An 18,837-nucleotide genomic window follows, 5' to 3' on the forward strand; every position below is an offset into this window, starting at 1 on the left:
TGTTTTGACTGCCCTGGTAAAAGGCTGTTTTCCATCCTTACATTCCTTCATTTGTCTTGGTCATTGGCATGATTTATTGTACAGAGCAACCCAGACTTCTCTTTATTCTTATAAATCTTGCAATAACCTTTGTGCTAAAATAATATTTGGAATTGGAATATTGATCTTATTTGAGTAATAAGGGCAAGTGTTTGCTGAGCAAGAGACTTAACAGGAAAAACAATCACAAACAGGTATCTGATTTAACAGATCCTGACTTGCCAAAAACAGAAACATCATTCTCAAAAACAAATGCAAACATAGGCCCTATGGCACAAAATAAGGCAATGAATCATAGGACATTTGGAAAATCTAATTTTAAATACCACTTTTCATGAAATTTTCTTAGACTTAATTGCAAAAACAAATCCCTTTTTTCAACATAAGTATAGCAGAGATCTCTACTAGATACCCTCAGATATCTTAGATATCTTCCCACTGAGGCACACATGAATTTGGCCTCCACCTCTAAAACACCATCAACCCAAAATTGTTGTAAATACGTCACTGCTGTCTTGGTTTGTTGACATTTCTTGTACGGTTGTGTCAATGTGGTTTAGCCTTGTTTGTGGTTTAACCTCTAGAGCTACTTGTTTAGTCAGGCTCAGTTTCTAATATGACAATTAGCTATGTCTGACATTTCCTTTGACATCTGTGGGATACTAATTTAAAGCAATCCCCCCAATAATTAGAAAAGAATCTTTGATGTGTCATTTCTAATTGAAGTAACAGTTATGTAATTTCCTTTATAAAGGCCTTCTAGTCTTCTTTTAAGATTAAAAAAAAAGTATATTATTGCTTTGAAGTAAAAACACTAAGAAAAACTATGTTGAATCTTTATGTATATACATGACAGGTTATGCTTTGAAGACCAGTTATTATGCCAAAACAAAATCACTAAAATACAGTCAGTGTTAAAAAGAAACCAATTTTGTATCTAATGCAGCCTTTTGTATCTAGTATAGTCTCCAAGTGAGACTGCTCTGAGATTGAGATTACGCACCCTTACTTGTGAGTCTCCAACTTGTAAGTCACCATGCCCTCCTCCCAAATGAATTCCACCATGTGTCACCTCCTTCAAATTTATCAAGTGCTAGTATGTGCCAGGCACTAGGACAGATTCTCAAGACTAGAGAAGAACAAAATCTCTTCTCTAGAGGGATGCTTATAATCTAAGGGAGAGGATAAATTTATTAATACATTCCTACACACATATGTATATATGACAAAAATCACATAAGTAACAAATATAGATGAGTACCAAGGAACACAGATGCAATTAATTATATTTAAGAGGTTTCAAAAAAAATGAACAAGTGAAAAAACAACATAGAAAAGAATATTCAAAAAGCTACCTTTTGAGTAGGAAAGGGGAAAAAAATAAGAATATATTTCATTTTTGCTTGTTTACATAATGAAACACTGGAGTATAAGAAACTAATGGTTGCCAGTGGAGGGAGAAGAGGGAGAGGACACAGAACACAGAAAGGAGGAATGGGTACAATTTTCATTGTACATATATGTCATCTCCAAGAATACTTTTTAATATTATTTTAATCTTTAAGCCATGTGAATACATTTGATTCAAAAATTTTTTCTAAATAAAAATAAAAATTAAAAATTTTAATTTTTTTTGGTTGTTGTTCTTTTGAGACGGGGTCTCACTCTGTCACCCAGGCTGGAATGCAGAGGCACGTTCACAGCTCAGTGCAGCCTTGACCTCCCAAGCTCAAGCAATCCTCCTGCCTCAGTCTCCCAAAGTGCTGGGATGACAGGTATAAGCCACTGAGCCCAGTCACACACACCTGCTCCCCAACATTTTTTTTAGCCAAAAGAGAGATGGTAATGCCTGCATTATTTTATGAAGCCTGAGAATGTGATTTTAGGCACACAGAAAAGCATGTACAAAGGAAACATCTGGAGAAGAACAAGCTATGGTTGAGTTTGGCTGGAACACAGACCAAACTGGACGAGGTATCACTGTGACAATGGGAAACCACTGCACATATTTAGGAGAAGTAATAAATTCACACCTTTGTTTCCAGACAGACAATAACTCTGACAGAGATGACTATGTTAGGGAAAAAAAAAAAAAACTGCAGTAAGGGAACTAGGTAGGACATTAATACAACAGATTGGGCCAGATGAAAAAATGGCAGCACAGACTGTGGTGGCAGCAGCAGAGTTCAGAGGAGAGCAACAGGCAACATGACTCTCAGGATGTTTCAAACCATATCCTGTGAGCCCATTATATGTCAGATAATTATGCTGGGGAGAGAAGCAGATTTAATGACCAAATAGGTACATGAATATATATGTGTATGGTGTTTAGAGACATAGGAAGTGGGAACTAAAGATGTCAAAAGTTTCCAGTTTCTTCAAATGGAGGAATGGTAAGAATGTCATTCAAAGTAGAAAAATGAAAATGTGCCTGTGTTCAAACTTGCTATTAACAAATCACAGAATTATTTTAATAGGTGACAAAAATGCAGCATTCTACAACGTCATCACTGAGACAAATCACCAATCTGATAATAGCTTTTAAGGGGTAAAAAACACTACTACATAATACATACAAATCCCATACGAAATTCCAATCCCAGAAATTTCTAAATGAGAGAATCATAGAGACTATGTCTTTGAATCAAAGCAATATGGTGTTTGCTGAGAACTGCTAATAGCCCTTTTTAGTAGTATTTGCATTTTTAAAAAAATTTCTTCAGGATAAGGTATATCTGGGGATATCTGGATGGGGACTGGCTATTTAATTACAAAGTCAGTCCTAAGTCCTGGCAGCTGAAAGTCTAAGGCTATACTGTTCAATATGGTAGCCACTAGCTACCCTAAAACCGTGGACAGTGAGAACTTGAAATGTTGCTATTCCAAATTGAGATGAAATGTAAAAACACAGTGAATTTCAAAGAATTTATATGTATGTATATATTTTTAAAATTGACTACATGTTGAAATGATACTATTTTGGTTATATTGCATTGGTAGCAGATATTATTAAAATTAAGTTTACCTGTTTCCTTTTTTTCTTAAATGTGTCTACTAGAAAACTTCAAATTACAATACGGCTCACATCTGTGGCTTGCTTTTTTTTTTTTTTTTTTTTTTTTGAGATGGAGTCTCTGTCGCCCAGGCTGGAGTGCTATGGCACAATCTCGGCTCACTGCAACCTCCGCCTCCCAGGTTCAAGCGACTCTCCCGCCTCACCCTCCTGAGCAGCTGGGATTACAAGCACATGACACCACATCTGGCAAATTTTTTGTATTTTTAGTACAGATGGGGTTTCACCATGTTGGCCAGGCTGGTCTTGAACTCCTAACTTCAGGTGATCCACCCACCTCAGCCTCCCAAAGTGCTGGAATTACAGGCATGAGCCACCGTGCCTGGCTGGCTTGCATTATATTTCCAAAGGCAGTGCTGGTCCAAGGCACAGGAAGGAACTTGGAAAAGAGTTCATGCCAACCCCTTGCCCACCCTCCACTTCCTGTCCACTTGCTCTACTACTCTAAGCCTGAAGTTTGAAGGACAATTTCATTAACTTCCCTAAAATACAGCAGATTTTTAAGGAGGAACCATGTCAAAGGGTATACAGTAACCTGTCTCTTTGTTCCCTTACCTTCTACCTAAAAGGTCTGTCATGACTCTAGAAAAGTCTACATCTGCTACCCCACACATCCCAAGACAGAGAAATAGCTCACAAAAGGGAATTCTAGAGCTATGGCACAATTTACTCCCTGCAAATGAATCTCCCTGACTTAATTATCCATGATATATAACTGACTTCTCTAAGTTCCTTTGTTAGGAAGAAGTCTTTTTTTACAAAATGTGTAAAGCTAATGAAGAATCACTGCTCTACCACTCACTATGTAGTTTTAACGAAATTACTTAACTATACTGAGCTGGCTTTTCCTTCTGAAAAACAAAAACAGAAGAAAAAAAAAAGTAGAACTAAACTAGCTTTACTATATCTTCCAATTCCAACATTCTCTAGGCATTCAAGAAATAATACTGTTTTTTTAAACTTAGCACATATATCCTCTATGGAAGTATAAGAAAATGTGAAATTATTTAAATCTTTTCATAATGATATATAAAGCTCAAGAATTATAAAAGGTGGCATTTATAGGTATGTGTTATATCTTGGAATTTTAGCCATTTCAATTACATTTAAAATAATTATTAGAATCTGTTCCTGACTCAGACTTCTGCTGACATAGTCAGTTAAGGCATGATTCTTTGATTTATAAATTCTTAATCACCAAAAGATTCTCAGCATATAGTGAAATAAGGCTTAGAGTAACTACAGAATCTGTAAGCCAACCAAAAACAATTTATATTGTGTTACATTTGAAAATGTTTTCTTAGAGTCCAAAGTACTAACTAGCATTTATGATTTATCTTCATGGTGTATCTTCAGGGCTTATCTTATTTTGCTAATGGCAATGCATTAGTGGCATATTCTACGAATTGCAACATGGCATAAGTAGAGTAAGTACTTTGAAATAACCTTCCATTAAATATAAAAGATTTGGCTTACAAATTCCATTTTTTCCCAGTTTTTTTCTCTTGAGACCAATACAACCTCCACATACTGGGTAGAGATAAAGTTAACTGGCCCTCCCAGAAAGATTCTAGCTAAGTTAAGCAGCCACATTTAAATATACACTCACTACCCCATTACTTAGACTTCACTGAAGCACAAGGTCTTGATTTTTAGTCTGGTTCCCTCACAGTTCAGTCAGACTCTGTGAGGCAGGTGGGAAAGAAACTATTCTTTCTTTTAGTATCTACTGTTGCTTCAATACTAGCAACAAGGGGACTGTGCTGCCAGGTTAGCAGAATCTCATCAGGAAACTACAATCCTGGCAGAAATCAACTCAACTTTATAAATCTGCATATAACAGTACTAATTTGAATAATACTGAGTCAAAAAAAAAACCAAAACACTTTTCGTTCAAAAAAACACATTTGAAAAGGAAATCTTCGGCACTACCACGAAATCTATTACAGCTAAATTTCAAAAGTGAGAGAGAAGAAATAAGGTACAAACATCAAGGATTTCTTCATATCTTTTGGCTGTTCGTTTTAGATCATCATCTTTCTCGGCAATTTTTTTAAGTAACTGATTTGTCTCTTCTTGATGGCTTTCTAAAAGTTCAGCCTCCACCTCCTGGGCCTTATCTAATAAATAAAAATGGACACAGGCAAGAAAACACATTAGTCAAGAGTTAATATTTACATCTCAGTTTCAGTAACAATTCTCATTCCAATTAATTTTGATGATATTTAATTTTATATAAGCATTGTAAGATGTTTAATGAGACATCTAACTCAACAGTGATCAAACGTTTCCTTTCCCTGAGCAAAAGTGTCTTTACAAGGTAATTATTTAGCTAATATTTTCCGATTGTTTTACCTGCTCCCCCTCTCCTTAAGGTAAGTCATTGCCAGGCAGGGCAGGTTCCCAATAGAGAATGTTATTGGGCAAAGATTATTTCTTCTCCAGTTTAATGACTTAATGCACTTACCACAAAGTGCAAAAACAATAAGCTTAAATTATAGCCTCCGCTGATATAATTGTTCCTTCTGGAACTTAAACTTTTACTTACTGATAGTTTCTTTTATGGTCATTTCCAGCTCTTGCTCCTTTTGTGCCAGCTGCGTATTAAACTCCCTCATCAGCTGTTTTAATGTGGAGTTGTGCTTCAGTTCAAGATCTTCCTGCTCCTGTCTGAGGAACAAAACTTTACAGTTAACTGTGGCCACACAAAGAACAAGCTGCAAGGAACTACCTGGTCTTCAAAACAGTGCATTGAGTTCACTGTATGAAAACATTTTTGTGAGAGAGAGAGAGAGAGAGAGAGTGAGTGTGTGTGTGTGTGTGTGTTGTGTGTCCAGGTACAGAAAACGCTTCTGGAAGGACACATCAACTATGATTACCTCTAAGGGAGTGGTCCTAGGGACCACAGAATTTTTTGTTTTCCATTTTAATTTTTTTCCAAAACACATCTATGTTATATAATAATACTGCTAATACTAAAAACAATGAAACGAAAAGAAAATAATTACTTGGATATGTCCCTAATAACCAGAATCTTGTACACAAGAAAAGGTTTTTCTCCCCTAAATGGACATGGAATAACACTGTCACTTGCCCTAAATTGTTTTTACTTCTCCTCATATTTAACATACTGGATTTATGTTTAATACTTTGGGCTGGTGAAACTTACCCAAATAATTTAAAATAACTGTATTAGGCACACACACAAAAAAGGAGACTTCATTAAGGATTGCCATAAAAATATTCAAGCTGATATAAAACTTACTTGATTTTCTCTTCCCTTTCTTGTTCATATTCTTTCTTTAGTATTTCCAATTCTTGCTGATGTTCCTTTCTCAACATTCGAAGGTCTTTCTGCAGTCTAACAACCTCCTTGCCCAGTTTCTGTTTCTCCCGTTCTGCCCCTGCTAATTTAAACTCCAGGTCATTGTGCTGGGCTTCCATGTTACTAAGCAATTTGGGTTGGACCAAATGTGATTTGGACTTTTCATCAGTGTTTTCTTCCAAAAATTCTGTGGGTTTATTTTTTCCATCCATCTGTTGTAAAGCCTGTAATTTTTCATATTTTGAGGTCAACGCTTCCATTTCAACTCTATGTACTTCTTTCTGTCTTACTAAGCAGGAATCCAGCTCTTTTATCTTTTGCTCCAAGATTTGACAGGTTAGTTCCTTCTCCTGGAGGATTTTCTGGACATCGTCAAACACATTTTCCAAGTTTTGCTTTGCCTGTATGTTATTTTTACCTTCTTCTTCCACATGCTGGGATACTATCAAGGAATATTTCTTGTTTTTTTCTTCAAGTTCTTCTTGAAGATGACCTATCATAACTTGATCTTCATGTTGCTTTGCCTCAGCATTTTCTAGCTTTATTAAGAGCTCCTGGTATTTGCACTGCATTTCAGAATGAGAAGAAATGGTTTCTTCTTTTTCCTGCCCTACCCTCGGCAATAGCTTTTCTTTTTCAGTTAAATTTCTTTGTAAAACACTGATTTTTTCTTCATGTGTCTTCTGCATACAGCCTTGGGAATCTGCTTCTTCTTGTTCAGTACATGCTGCCACATTTTTTGCTGATCTGGGTACAATTAATGTTTCTGATTGTGAACTTTCCACTGACTTAAGTTTTTCTTCCAAGATGTGAACTTCCCTTTCTCTTTCCTGCAATTTTGTATTTAACTCACTCAAATGGCTTTCTGTACCTTTTTTATACTGCTCTTCTTTCTCTTCCATTTGAGATAACAACTGCTTCTTAATGGCAGCAATTTTTTGTTCAGCTTTTTTCTTCAACTCTGCTAATTTTGCAGCACTTTCTGACTCAAGCCTATCTTCCAATGCCTTTAACTCCTCCTCTTTGCTTTTCACACTTAAATTCACATGTTCTAATTCTTTCTTCTTAGTTTCAAGTTCAGCTTTCATGGAATAAACTTGGTTTTCAAGGGTTAAGATTTTTTCTTCAGCTTCTTTAACCCTGTTGTCCTTTTCCTCTCCTAACTCTTGAAAATGTTGAAGTTTCTGAACCAATTCTTTGTGTTCAATATCCTTTTGTTGATTGTAATTTTTAAGAACTTCATTTAAGGACTCTATTTCAATCGTTTTCTGGGTAATATGGTCCTCTAATTCCATAATTCTTGCTGTTTGAGTCTTTAACTCTGTTTCTAAATTACACTCCTTTTTCTCCATCTTGCTCTTCTTGTCTTCCATTTCACCCCTTAAACAATCAAATCTTTTATTTTGTTGATCAAGGTCTTCCTTCAATAAAATTATCTTCTCATCCTTTTCATGAGCTTCCTTTGATTTTAACTCAAGCTGAATCTGCAAATCTTTAATAGTGTTTTGATGCTGTGTAAATCTTGACTGCGCTTTCTTCTTCCATTCTGAGAATTTATTGGACCAGTGATCTACCTGCTCAAGAGCAGAAATTTTCTCTTTACTCAGAGTATCAACTTTTAAAGATAAATCTTGCACCTGATCCAGCAATTCATGTTTTTCTTCATCATACTGCTTTCTTAGTGATGAAATGGCTGCTTCTTTTTCGGATAGGCTGATACTATTTTGAAGTTGAACATTCAAATCAGTTAGTTGTTTACTAAGACTGCCAATCTCAATTTTTTTTTCTTTAAGCTCTTCTTTCATCAGTGTGACAGCATTGATGTTTTCAGACAACTCTTTCTTCAACTGTGTTATACAAGACTCCTTTTCAGAAGCAGCCTGTTGCTGATTGCCTCCTTCCTTCTGTAAGGCTTCCTTTTCTGTTACAAGACTTTCAATATCAGCCTTCATGCTCTTAATTTGATTTTCTTTTTCTTCTAACTGATGAGTAGCCTGTTGAAAAGAAATATTTAGTGCATTCTGTTCCTCTGTCAACTGTCTAAGCTGTGCTTCTAATTCAGAAACTGTGCCAGTTTTAATTAACAGTGCCTCCTTAACTTTAGTTGTATGGTGCTGACAATGAGAAATCCTAGAGAGAATGGCATTAGTTTTACTACTACTAATGTTGATTAGCTCATTTGTTTTAGCTTCTAATAAGGCTTCGGTTTTCTTACAGCAAATATCTAGCTGAATCGCTAGTTCCTCAGACAGTTTTTTAAATTCCAAGCTCTTGTCCTCTAAGCTTTTGTTACTGCTTTCATGTGAAGATTTCAAACTCTGGAATTCTTCATCTGTGGTTTTCAACTTGCTAGTCAACTCAGAAACTTTCCGCTTATCTTCTTCTGCCAGCATCTTCAGTTCAACTAGCTGCTCTTGAAGAAAAGTATTTTCCTTCAGAGAATTATTCAAGTCAACCTCCAGCTTTTCAAGGTGGGCTTTCAGTTTAGTTTCATCTTGTGCAAGAGAATTCACATGGGCAGACTTCTGCTTTAACTGTTCCTGTAATTCATTTAATGTTGTATCCTGCTTAACACCTTCTTCCTTCAGCCATGTTATTTCCTTGTTCATCTCTTCTTTTTCACACCCAAATAGGAGGATCTTCTGTTTCAGTTCTGCTACCTCTTGTTCTTTTTCCTGTAATTGGATTTCATGTATTTCCTGAAGTTCTTCAGCTTGCTGATTAAGTTTCTTTTCCCAGATTGATATGACATCATTGAGTTCTCGCTGATGAACCTCTATAAGACTTTCTATTTGTTCCTTTTGGTTTGTTTCCAGTCTTGACACTGCATCACTGATTCCAGCTGAGTTAGCCTGTGCCATTTCCAGCATTTTGGCATTAAACTGTTTTTCTTTCTGACTAAGTTCTAGAACAGTATTTTCAAGCTCTTTCTTAAGTTTGGCTTCCTGATCCAGTAATTTTTTCTTTAACGTTTCTTGCATCTCCTTTGCTTTCTGCTTAATTTTTTCCATCTTTTTTTCTTGGTTTTTAAATTTGGTTTCATATTCCTCATTCAAAATATGAATACTGTCCTCCTTGGCTGACAATTTCTGTGTGAGTATCTCAATTTCTTTCTTCTGTCCTTCTCTCATTTGTAAAATCGTATTTTCCTTTTCCACCAAGATTTGTTTTGTCTGTTCCTGTTCTCTGTTACTATCTTCAAGTTTGGACTCATAGACTTGGGTTAAAGATTTTACCTTTTGCTCCATTTCACTATTCTGTTTTTCAAGTTGCTGCATTAAGTCCTGCACCTGGATTTTGTAAGCATCTAACTCAGTACAAACATCTTTCTTTTGTGTTTCAACTTCAGCTACCTGTTTGGTAAGAAGAATTCTTTCTGTTTCCAAATCCAACAACTTCTGCTGCAATTGGGCCAACTGTTCCTCATATGCTTTTGTCTGCTCATGTGTGGCACTCTGGTAAGACTGAAAAACATCCAGCTTAGCAGATGCCTGCTGGAGTTCCCCTTCAGACCTTTTAATATCTGCCTCTAAATTTTCTACATGAGTCTGATGCTCTTTCAAATGCTTGTCCTTTTCCTTCAACAGAAGCTCAAGTTGATTAATTTGATCTTTTAATGCCTTCTCAGTCCTCTGGATAGATACCTCGTGTTCTTTAATGATACTGTCAAATTGCTGCTGGTGATGATTTTTCTGTTCATCCATCTTGGCCTCTAATTCCTGCTTCATTTTATCTGTTTGATCTTTCAGAACAGAAAGTTCCTCTTCTAGCTTGTGACGGGCTTTTAATACCTCTGACAGTTCAGAAGATAATGATTCTAGTTCTGTTTGTTTCACGTCAAGCTTTTCTAAAGTCTTTTCATTCATTTCTTCTATGTGGGCCTGGAAGAGAATCTCTTTGTCTTTCAACAATGTTTCTTTTTCTTGTTCACACCTTTCCCTAAGTTTTTCCATTTCTGTCTGATATTGTTGCTTTAAGACTTGGAGTTTTTCAGTCCAAAGGGCATCCTGCTGATGCTTAAGGCTTTCCAATTCTGTCTTGTGTTTTTCAACCATGACTGTAATCTCCTTATTGTGCTTATTTTTTTCAGCTTCCAGATGAACAGCCAAATCTTTTGACTGATTTTTGTTTTCTTGTAAGCTTTTTTCCAAAGAACTTTCCAATTCAAGAATTCTCTGTTAATTAAAAACAGATGCATTTTTATTAAAGTACGTACTTACCTATTAGCAATGATACACAGACATGATGTCTACCACCTACCTGAAGATCAAAATTTACATAAATAGCTTAATATATCATACCAAACACTAGAAAGGACAAAGAATCTGTGCTCAATTACTAAAGGAATCATATAACAAAGAAAAGATTATGGCCAGGCACGGTGGCTCACGCCTGTAATCCCAGCACTCTGGGAGGCCAAGGAGAGTAGATCACTTGAAGCCGGGAGTTTGAGACCCAGCCTGGCCAACATGGTAAAGCCCCGTCTCTACGAAAAAAATACAAAAATTAGCCAGGCGGGGTAGCGTGCGGCTGTAGTCCCAGCTACTCAGGAGGCTGAGGTTGGGGAATCCCTTGAACCCAGGAGGCAGAGGCTGCAGCGAGCCGAGATCGTGCCACTACACTCCAGCCTGGGCAACAAAGCAAGACTATCTTGAAAAACAAACAAAAAAAACAACAAAAAAAAGAAAAGAAAAGAAAAGATTATATGCTTAACCCAACTCATAGTTCCAGCCTACATACTATTTTATTATTCTCATAATTTTAGAAGAAAAAGAACGTATGATTTTTCCACCTTCAAAACTATCATTTAGAAGGTTCTTTCTTTTTTCAAAAAGAAGGAACTTGCACAAATTTTAACAAAGATTATTATTATCTCATGAAAATGTAATTTTGACTCTGAAGGAGTTAAGTAAGGCAGACCCACAAAATGTCAGAGCTGGAAAGGTCCTAGGGTCCTAAGGAATTACTGAATCTAATCTCTTCATGAGACAGGTGATGAAATTAAAGTACAATTAAATTAAAAAGCTAACAAGTAGAAGATCTAGGCCTCCTAAGTGTCCATTTCACCCACCATGGAACCTTTTGTAAGTGTTAGTAATGGAAAAACTAAGGATGGTTTAGAACTATGAGTAAGAAGTATGGCTGTTTTACTATCTAAATCAGAGGAAAAAAGCTAACAAGTCTAAACATCGTCAGTTTTCAAAACAGGTTGTACATTTCAAATACTGCTAAGGAAAGGGTCAGACAGGGTCTTTAAAATGTACACTCTGAGACATATATACAAATATGTTCATTACAGGACTATGTTTAGTATGGAAAAACTGGGGAAACCAAATGCAAAACAACACACTAGTGTAATTAAACTGTGATATAAGCAGAGACTGGATTACGTTCAGGACATGGCATAAGATAAACCTGGACAAGCAGGAAGGTGCCAGAACAAGTACTGCCTACAAAATGAGCCCACTTCCTAGACATCAAGGATGAGCATGCAATGGAGATGCTGCAGGGTCAGTGAAAAGCGGCAGACTCAGTGGTTGACAGAAATACAGCTAGCTAAAGGCAGAACCAGGAGCACCATGTAATAAACAGAGCCCAAAGCCAAATCCACTCCCATGCATAGCTCACACTATCTAAAAATGAAGGGCACGTATACATAAATCTAATCCAGTAATCTTTGAAACTTTTTACTGACTAGAGAGATAACAAATTTTCATATGCAAATAGTTTCACAACTCCAGAATCTGAGTATCATTAAAACTTACAGTTCTGTAAGTCTCTGCTTCTTGCTGAAGGTCCCGAAGTTTATTTTCACTTTCTGTGAGGATTGCTTTTTTCTGCAACTCTAACTCTTCTAGGGCCAAAGATTCTTGCTGTTCTTTTTCTTGGCTGATCTTCAAATATTCTGATTGACTCTTTTCCTGTGCCAAAAATAATTAATACCACCCTAAATGCATATAAATCTTCAGCATTCACAAAGTACTTCCCCAGGAATCATTCATTTCTTTTGATCTGCACCCAGTCCTGTTGGATAGGTAATGTCATCATCTCTCTCCTCCCATGCTCTAGTCTATACAAACAAGGCACTATGGCTTTTCCAGTGGGGTAATTGCCACAATTATTACTGATATGAAAAATTATGTTCCAATAACCCCACTATGTCTGCTATTTTTCCACTACTTAAATGTTTTACAAAACACTGCTGAATGTGAAAGGTCACCAGAGTTCGGTATTTCTACTCTAGGTCTAGAAACTAGATTTAAGTTTATACAGTTTGTGAGAAATACGTCATTCAGAAAGGGACCCCACATGGAAAATCAAATTGAAATCAGAAGATTACTTGTCAATATATGGGTAAGATCAAGACAATATCTATAAAACAAAGCTACATTGGTTCTACCACCCTACTAATACTTAAAAGCTTCTCTGATTGTCCTTACCATGTATCAATATTCAATTTAAAGTGTTTAGTGTTTTGAGAAGAGAAGCTTTAGAGAGTATTTTTAACGGTCGATTAACATATTAAATGTTAATTTCTTAACTGAACTCCAATTAAGACAAGTGTACTTATCTATACTTATTGCTTAGAGCAGATATTGCCAACGGCAATACTTTCAGTTCACTGTACTCAAGTAAAGTGCACTACTTTAATTAAGGAAAGATTTTGTACCATATTATGAGTAGGTTGATAAGAAAATATTAGTTTCCATAGCATTGATTTTAAAATATCCATTTAAATATATTATTTAATGTAAACTATATTTTAAATATATCTCTATATGCCCATAAAGGAGGAAATTTTAATAGTCCACTGAATTAAGAAAAGGGTAGGCACAGGTACCCACACATGTGTATATGAAGGCTGGCTCAGTGTCCCCAAAGGTCAATTACCCCAGCATGAAAACTCAGAGTAGGCCCTTGTGACAGGCATTTTTAGTGTTATTTATTTCCCACTTTGTTCCTTAATTTTTTGCCCCTATTTTTAATTTATGTTGTACTGTTACAGTTAAGTATTCTTGTAAAATGCTTTAATTCTTTTCTGGATCAACAAAGAAAACAAGTATGTGGCCATATATGTGTAAATTTCATGACCACAGACACCCAATCATACTGTAAATCCATGTGCCCCCACAAAGCAGGTTAGAGAACCTGTTAACTCAATTCAAGAATCACTGCTGCTAGAAATTCTCGGGGCCCCAGAAGCAACTAAGAGTGAAAACAACAATATATGTAAGAAAGACGATTAAAATCTAAAATACTATTTATTATCCTTTTACACTGAAAGCATTTTTGAGTTACACATATTATCTTATGGATAATAACTTCATACAAAAACGTATTACATTTTTGTCACTAACACTTTTTTATGGCAACTTATGTAAAAGGCTTTCATAAGTGCAGAAAAATATTTTTTGTTTTAAACTTTCAAATTACGCTATTTTAAAAAATCTTTCAACAAAAATCTCAATCTGCTTTTCTGGTTTTTGTTAGTTCAGGAAGTTTTTAAATTTAACTCTATTTTTTAAGCCATCATATGGACTGAAAATTAGTACTGAAATTATTCCACTTAAAATAAAAATTACTTGGCCATTTTTATTTCTTCTTCTGTAAAATACAACTCAGCCAAAATTTTCTCAGACTTGAGCTCTGGGTACACTCAGTCTGATGAGATTTTTGACACTGTTCTTGAATTATGCACTCTCTTCTTGAATTATGCAGTCACTAGTTCAATTAATCTATCTTCTCCTTTTCTTGTCCCTAATCATAGCCTACTGCCAGGTGGGAGGGACGGACAAACAAACTGCTTAATGAAAGTGTGTTAGTTATACTGAATATTGACAATGAAAGAGAACTATAAATATTGAAAGAAATTGTTAAAAATTTTTAAATGTTTTAAAAAGAAAGTGTGGCCAAGCACAGTGGCTCACGCCTGTAATCCCAACAATTTGGGAGGCCAATGTGGGTGGATCACTTGAGGTCAGGAGTTCAAGACCAGCCTGGCCAACATGGTGAAACCCCATCTCTACTAAAAGTAAAAAAATAAAAATTAGCTGAGCTTGGTGGTGTGCACCTGCAGTCCCAGCTACTTGTGAGGCTGAGGCAAGGGAATCACTTGAACTGGGGAGATGGAGATTATACAGGCTGCAGTGAGCCGAGATCTCACCACTGCACTCCAGCCTAGGCGATAGGGCGAGACTCCATCTCAAAAAAAAAAAGAAAAAGAAAGAAAGAAAGTGTGTTAGATCAGTAAATTTAATTTTCACATAATACCAAGCTAATAAGCTCTGACAGCTTGCCTACTCCCTATCCTCTCTTTATACCCAAACGTCAAGGCTGCCAGTAGTCTGACCTCTAACTGGAATGCAACGGTGAGAGGATGATAACTTTGTAACTCTGAGAAGTATATCTAGAGCAGAAAAAAAAAAATAGGCACTTACAAGAGCCACTTTCATTTGCTCCTGAAATTCCCTTTCTTGGGTCTGAAGCTTCTTGGTCAGTTCCTGCTCTTTTCTGGCCAGCTCCTTTTCATGAAGCTTCTGTAGCTTAGCAATTTGTTCTTCTGAGGATTTCTGAAAATGAGCCATATAGATAATATAAGGACACCCAGAATAAAATATGTAACTCCACAACTAAATACTATTATAATTTACTCAAACTAATAACTTTTTAAGAAGAAAAAAATTATATTCCTCCTAAAACACATTTCCTACACAGATCAAAGTCATAAAAGCCATGATAGTTAAAAGAATAACCAGTAGTTTTCCTCTTATTTTAAGACAAGTGCTGCTGCTGCTGCAATAGACTTCATTTCCACATCTTGCAGGGATGTTCCCTACAAGTCAGGATAGGGGAGCACAGCTGAGGAATAAGGATGCTCTCAGAGAGGGCACTACACTGGTGAAGGTGCGCCCTGGCTGCACCAATCAAATTATGCCCAGCTTTCCAGGCTTGTACTATTTATTAAAAGGTACAGGCCTTGTTCTTTTTTTTGGATAGGAAACCTCAATCTCATAAAAATGTCAAATCTCCTTATATAAATCTAAAAAGTTAATATATTAAAAAAAACCAGAATGGGGGAGCCCACTGGACAAAATAAACATGGAAGAATAACAAACACTATTCCAAGAAATAAGAGTAATAAGAAGCAGCTACCAAATAGCATATTATAAAATTAGAGTAAACAGCTGCACATGGTCAGACAAAGCAATAGAACAGCACAGAAAATGAAGGAAAAAAAACCTCACATTTAATACTTTAATAATTTAGTGTGTATTAAAGATAACATGGGCAGGGCATGGTGGCTTATGCCTATAATCCCAGCACTTTGGGAGGCCAAGGCAGGAGGACAGCTTGAGCCCAGGAGTTCAAGACTGGCCTGGACAAAATAGGGAGACCCAGTCTCCACAAAAAAAAAAACAAACAAAAAAAGAAGATAATATGGCATATCGGAGGGAGAAATGTGGATTACTAAATAAATCATTTAGAGACCATTTAGTAGCCATCTAGGAAAAATTTAAGTTGAATCCTTATCTCATTCCTTACACTAAATAAATTTCAGTTGGATCAAAGATGTTAACAGTAAAAAAAAATGAAAGCATGAAAGTGCCAGAAGAAAAAATCAAATTTTAAAAAATTATCTCAGGACTGAATATGTGTTTAAAAAAAAAAAAAATCCAGATAGCATTTAAAGAAAAGCCTTATAAATTCAACTACAAGGAAAAAAAAAATTTCTACAAAAACAAGTTGTAAAGTCAACAAATAACAAACTGAGAAAACTATTTGGCTAAAAGGACCTATGTCCAAAGGGCTAATTCTCATAAACAAAGAGCTTCTACAAATCAATAAAAGACCAATAGCCCAATAGAAAAGTGAGTCAAGGATTTGGGCAAATAACTTAAATAGGAAAAATACGTTTATCATACAGGTAGGAATTATATATATTAGAATGATAATTTTTTTAACGTATAAAGTTGGAAAGATAAAGTTAGATAATGCCATCTTTATGAGGGGGGAAACATATTCTAATACATTGCTTGTGAGGGTATAAATTGTCCTCCACAGACCTCATAGCAACTAGGCAACAATTAAAAATACGTATAGTCTTTGCTTGAGTAATAGTCCACTTGTAGTCATCTACCCTAAAGAAATACAAATGTGAACAAGTATGGATAAGAATATTCACAGGCCAGGCACAGTGGCTCATGCCTATAATCCCAACAATTTGAGAGGCCGAGGCAAGTGGATCACCTGAGGTCAGGAGTTTGAGACCAGCCTGGCCAACGTGGTGAAACCCCATCTCTATTAAAAATACAAAAATTAGCTAGGCATGATGGCACACGCCTGTAATCCCAGCTACTCAGGAGGCTGAGGCAGGAGAATCACTTGAACCTGGGTGGCAGAGGATGCAGTGAATCGAGATTGCACCATTGCACCCCAGTCTGGGTGACAGAGCAAGACTCTGTCTCAGAAAAAAAAAAAGTGATAATTTGCAATAGCAAAAACAGAAAACAATCTAAGTATCTATCAATAGGAAACTGATTAAATTACAGGACATTCATACAATGAAATCTTGAGCAGCCTTTAAAATAAATGGGGTATCACTATGAATTATCAACTACCAATGGCTAAGGAACAATCTCCTAGAAAGATTATTAAGTGGAAAAGCAAAATATAGAACATTCTATATAACATGCTATCTTTTGTGTTTAAAAAAAGAAAAAACTGAATTTTTAAAAATGATGTCAGGATTAACCATGTGGTTTTTAAGTTAAAAAAAAAAAATCCAGATACCATTTAAAGGAAGCCTAATAAACCCATCTATAAGGAAAAGAAAAAAAATTAGAGGAGAAAAGAGAAATTATATACACAGGCTATCTATGGGAAATATATTCAAAAAGGAAAACAGCACTTTTCTGTGGGAAAACAGGGGAATCTTTTCACTATATACTTTATATCCTCTGATTTTTATACCATATGTCTATATTATTACCTTTCAAAATAATACATTATTTTTAAGTTGTTGGAGTCCATGGTAACATTACTTATCACATCATATGACTACTTCAAAACTTATAATACAGTTAGGCAGTTATAGTTAAAGCCTTATATATCCAATAATTGGCCACAAATAATTTCTACTTTGAAAATTACCTACAGTTCAGCAGGAAGAAGAAAATGAAAAGAAATATAATTTGCCCCCCTCAATGCTTGTTATGCACTCATAAGTAAAATCACAGAAACCTTACCATGAGTTATAGAAATACATACTGCAACTCTGAAATCCAAGCCTCATCTATTCAGATCTATAATTTATCTTGAGCAATTTTAGTGGCCATAATGAAATATCAAGAATATAAATGGGGAGTCAGTAAAGAAATAGTATAAAATGAGCAACGTGGCAAGAAAGGCAAACATGACAGGAGGAAAAACAAGCAAAAAAACAAAGCAGAAAAAAATGGGTGAGGAAGGAAGCTGGGAGCACGGAGGGGCCATGATGATGACATGTTCATATTTCTGAAAAATTGAAAATCTGTGGGATTTTAAAAATTCATTAATTTCTAAGAGATCTTTCCAAAAAGCTAACTTTTAAAGTACGGTCTATCTATATTAAGAGTAACCAGAACATTAAGTAATAATGATCCTTTAAAACATTTAAACAATCTAGTCCCTCAGTTACTACTCCCTCATTCCCTCAACACATACTAGGCAAGTACCTTCTTGGCCAAGTTCTTTGGAGGATATGCTACTGAAGCAGCTAAGTAGCCTATCTTCAAGGTGCCTAAGCGTCAGGGAGCCACAGAACAGTTAAGGCACATCTCAGTTTATAACATAGTCCACTGGAGAGAAAGCAAAGCTTAAAAGGTTCCAAAGAATTACCTAAGGATTAAATGCATTTATCTATCAAAATTTGTACTATATCCTGAATATCAGGAAACAGTCAATGTCTAAAATACAAACAAATTCTTCTTTACAGTCAAAGAGTGTAAGGAAAAATACACTTAAATTTCAAATTTGTTGTAGCCCATTTCATTACAGAATTATTCTTACTTTCATTACATCAACAACCTCTTGTTTCACCCGACTTAATTCCTGTTGAAGACTGATGCGTTCCTCCTCACTTGTTTTTTCGATAGTTTTTATTTGTTCATCCATTTCTGCTTTCAGTTTTCTCCGTGCTTCCTCTGTTTTTTGGGCTGTACTCAAAGCTTTTTCAAGTTCCTCAAAAGCTATAATGAAAACAGCAGAAAACAAGTATCTCAAGAAATATCACTGAGCTAAAGTGTTTTACATTCAATTTTTGAGAACTAAGAGCAGCAGTAGCAGGACAGCTTTAAAAACTCATCACTGTTCTAAGCCAAGAGATATTGGAGTAGTTCAACAAAGCCACAAGAAATGTTCA

At 35.7% G+C, this 18,837-nt stretch overlaps 1 protein-coding gene across 4 annotated transcripts in view; it reads right to left on the reverse strand.

The window, feature by feature from the left end:
- GOLGA4 (golgin A4) overlaps window positions 1–18,837 on the reverse strand; it is a 101,012-nt gene that overhangs the window by 11,962 nt on the left and 70,213 nt on the right. For all 4 annotated transcript variants that reach the window (XM_025376173.1, XM_025376172.1, XM_025376170.1 and 1 more), the window contains 6 exons: window positions 18,486–18,664; window positions 14,876–15,007; window positions 12,203–12,358; window positions 6,378–10,612; window positions 5,661–5,782; window positions 5,102–5,232 (listed from right to left, as the gene is read on the reverse strand). In XM_025376173.1, coding sequence (XP_025231958.1) covers window positions 5,102–5,232; window positions 5,661–5,782; window positions 6,378–10,612; window positions 12,203–12,358; window positions 14,876–15,007; window positions 18,486–18,664 — 4,955 coding nt within the window. The remainder of the gene's footprint in view (window positions 1–5,101; window positions 5,233–5,660; window positions 5,783–6,377; window positions 10,613–12,202; window positions 12,359–14,875; window positions 15,008–18,485; window positions 18,665–18,837) is intronic.

The sequence above is a fragment of the Theropithecus gelada genome, chromosome 2 (assembly GCF_003255815.1).
Source record: "Theropithecus gelada isolate Dixy chromosome 2, Tgel_1.0, whole genome shotgun sequence".
Classification (NCBI taxonomy): Eukaryota; Metazoa; Chordata; class Mammalia; order Primates; family Cercopithecidae; genus Theropithecus; species Theropithecus gelada.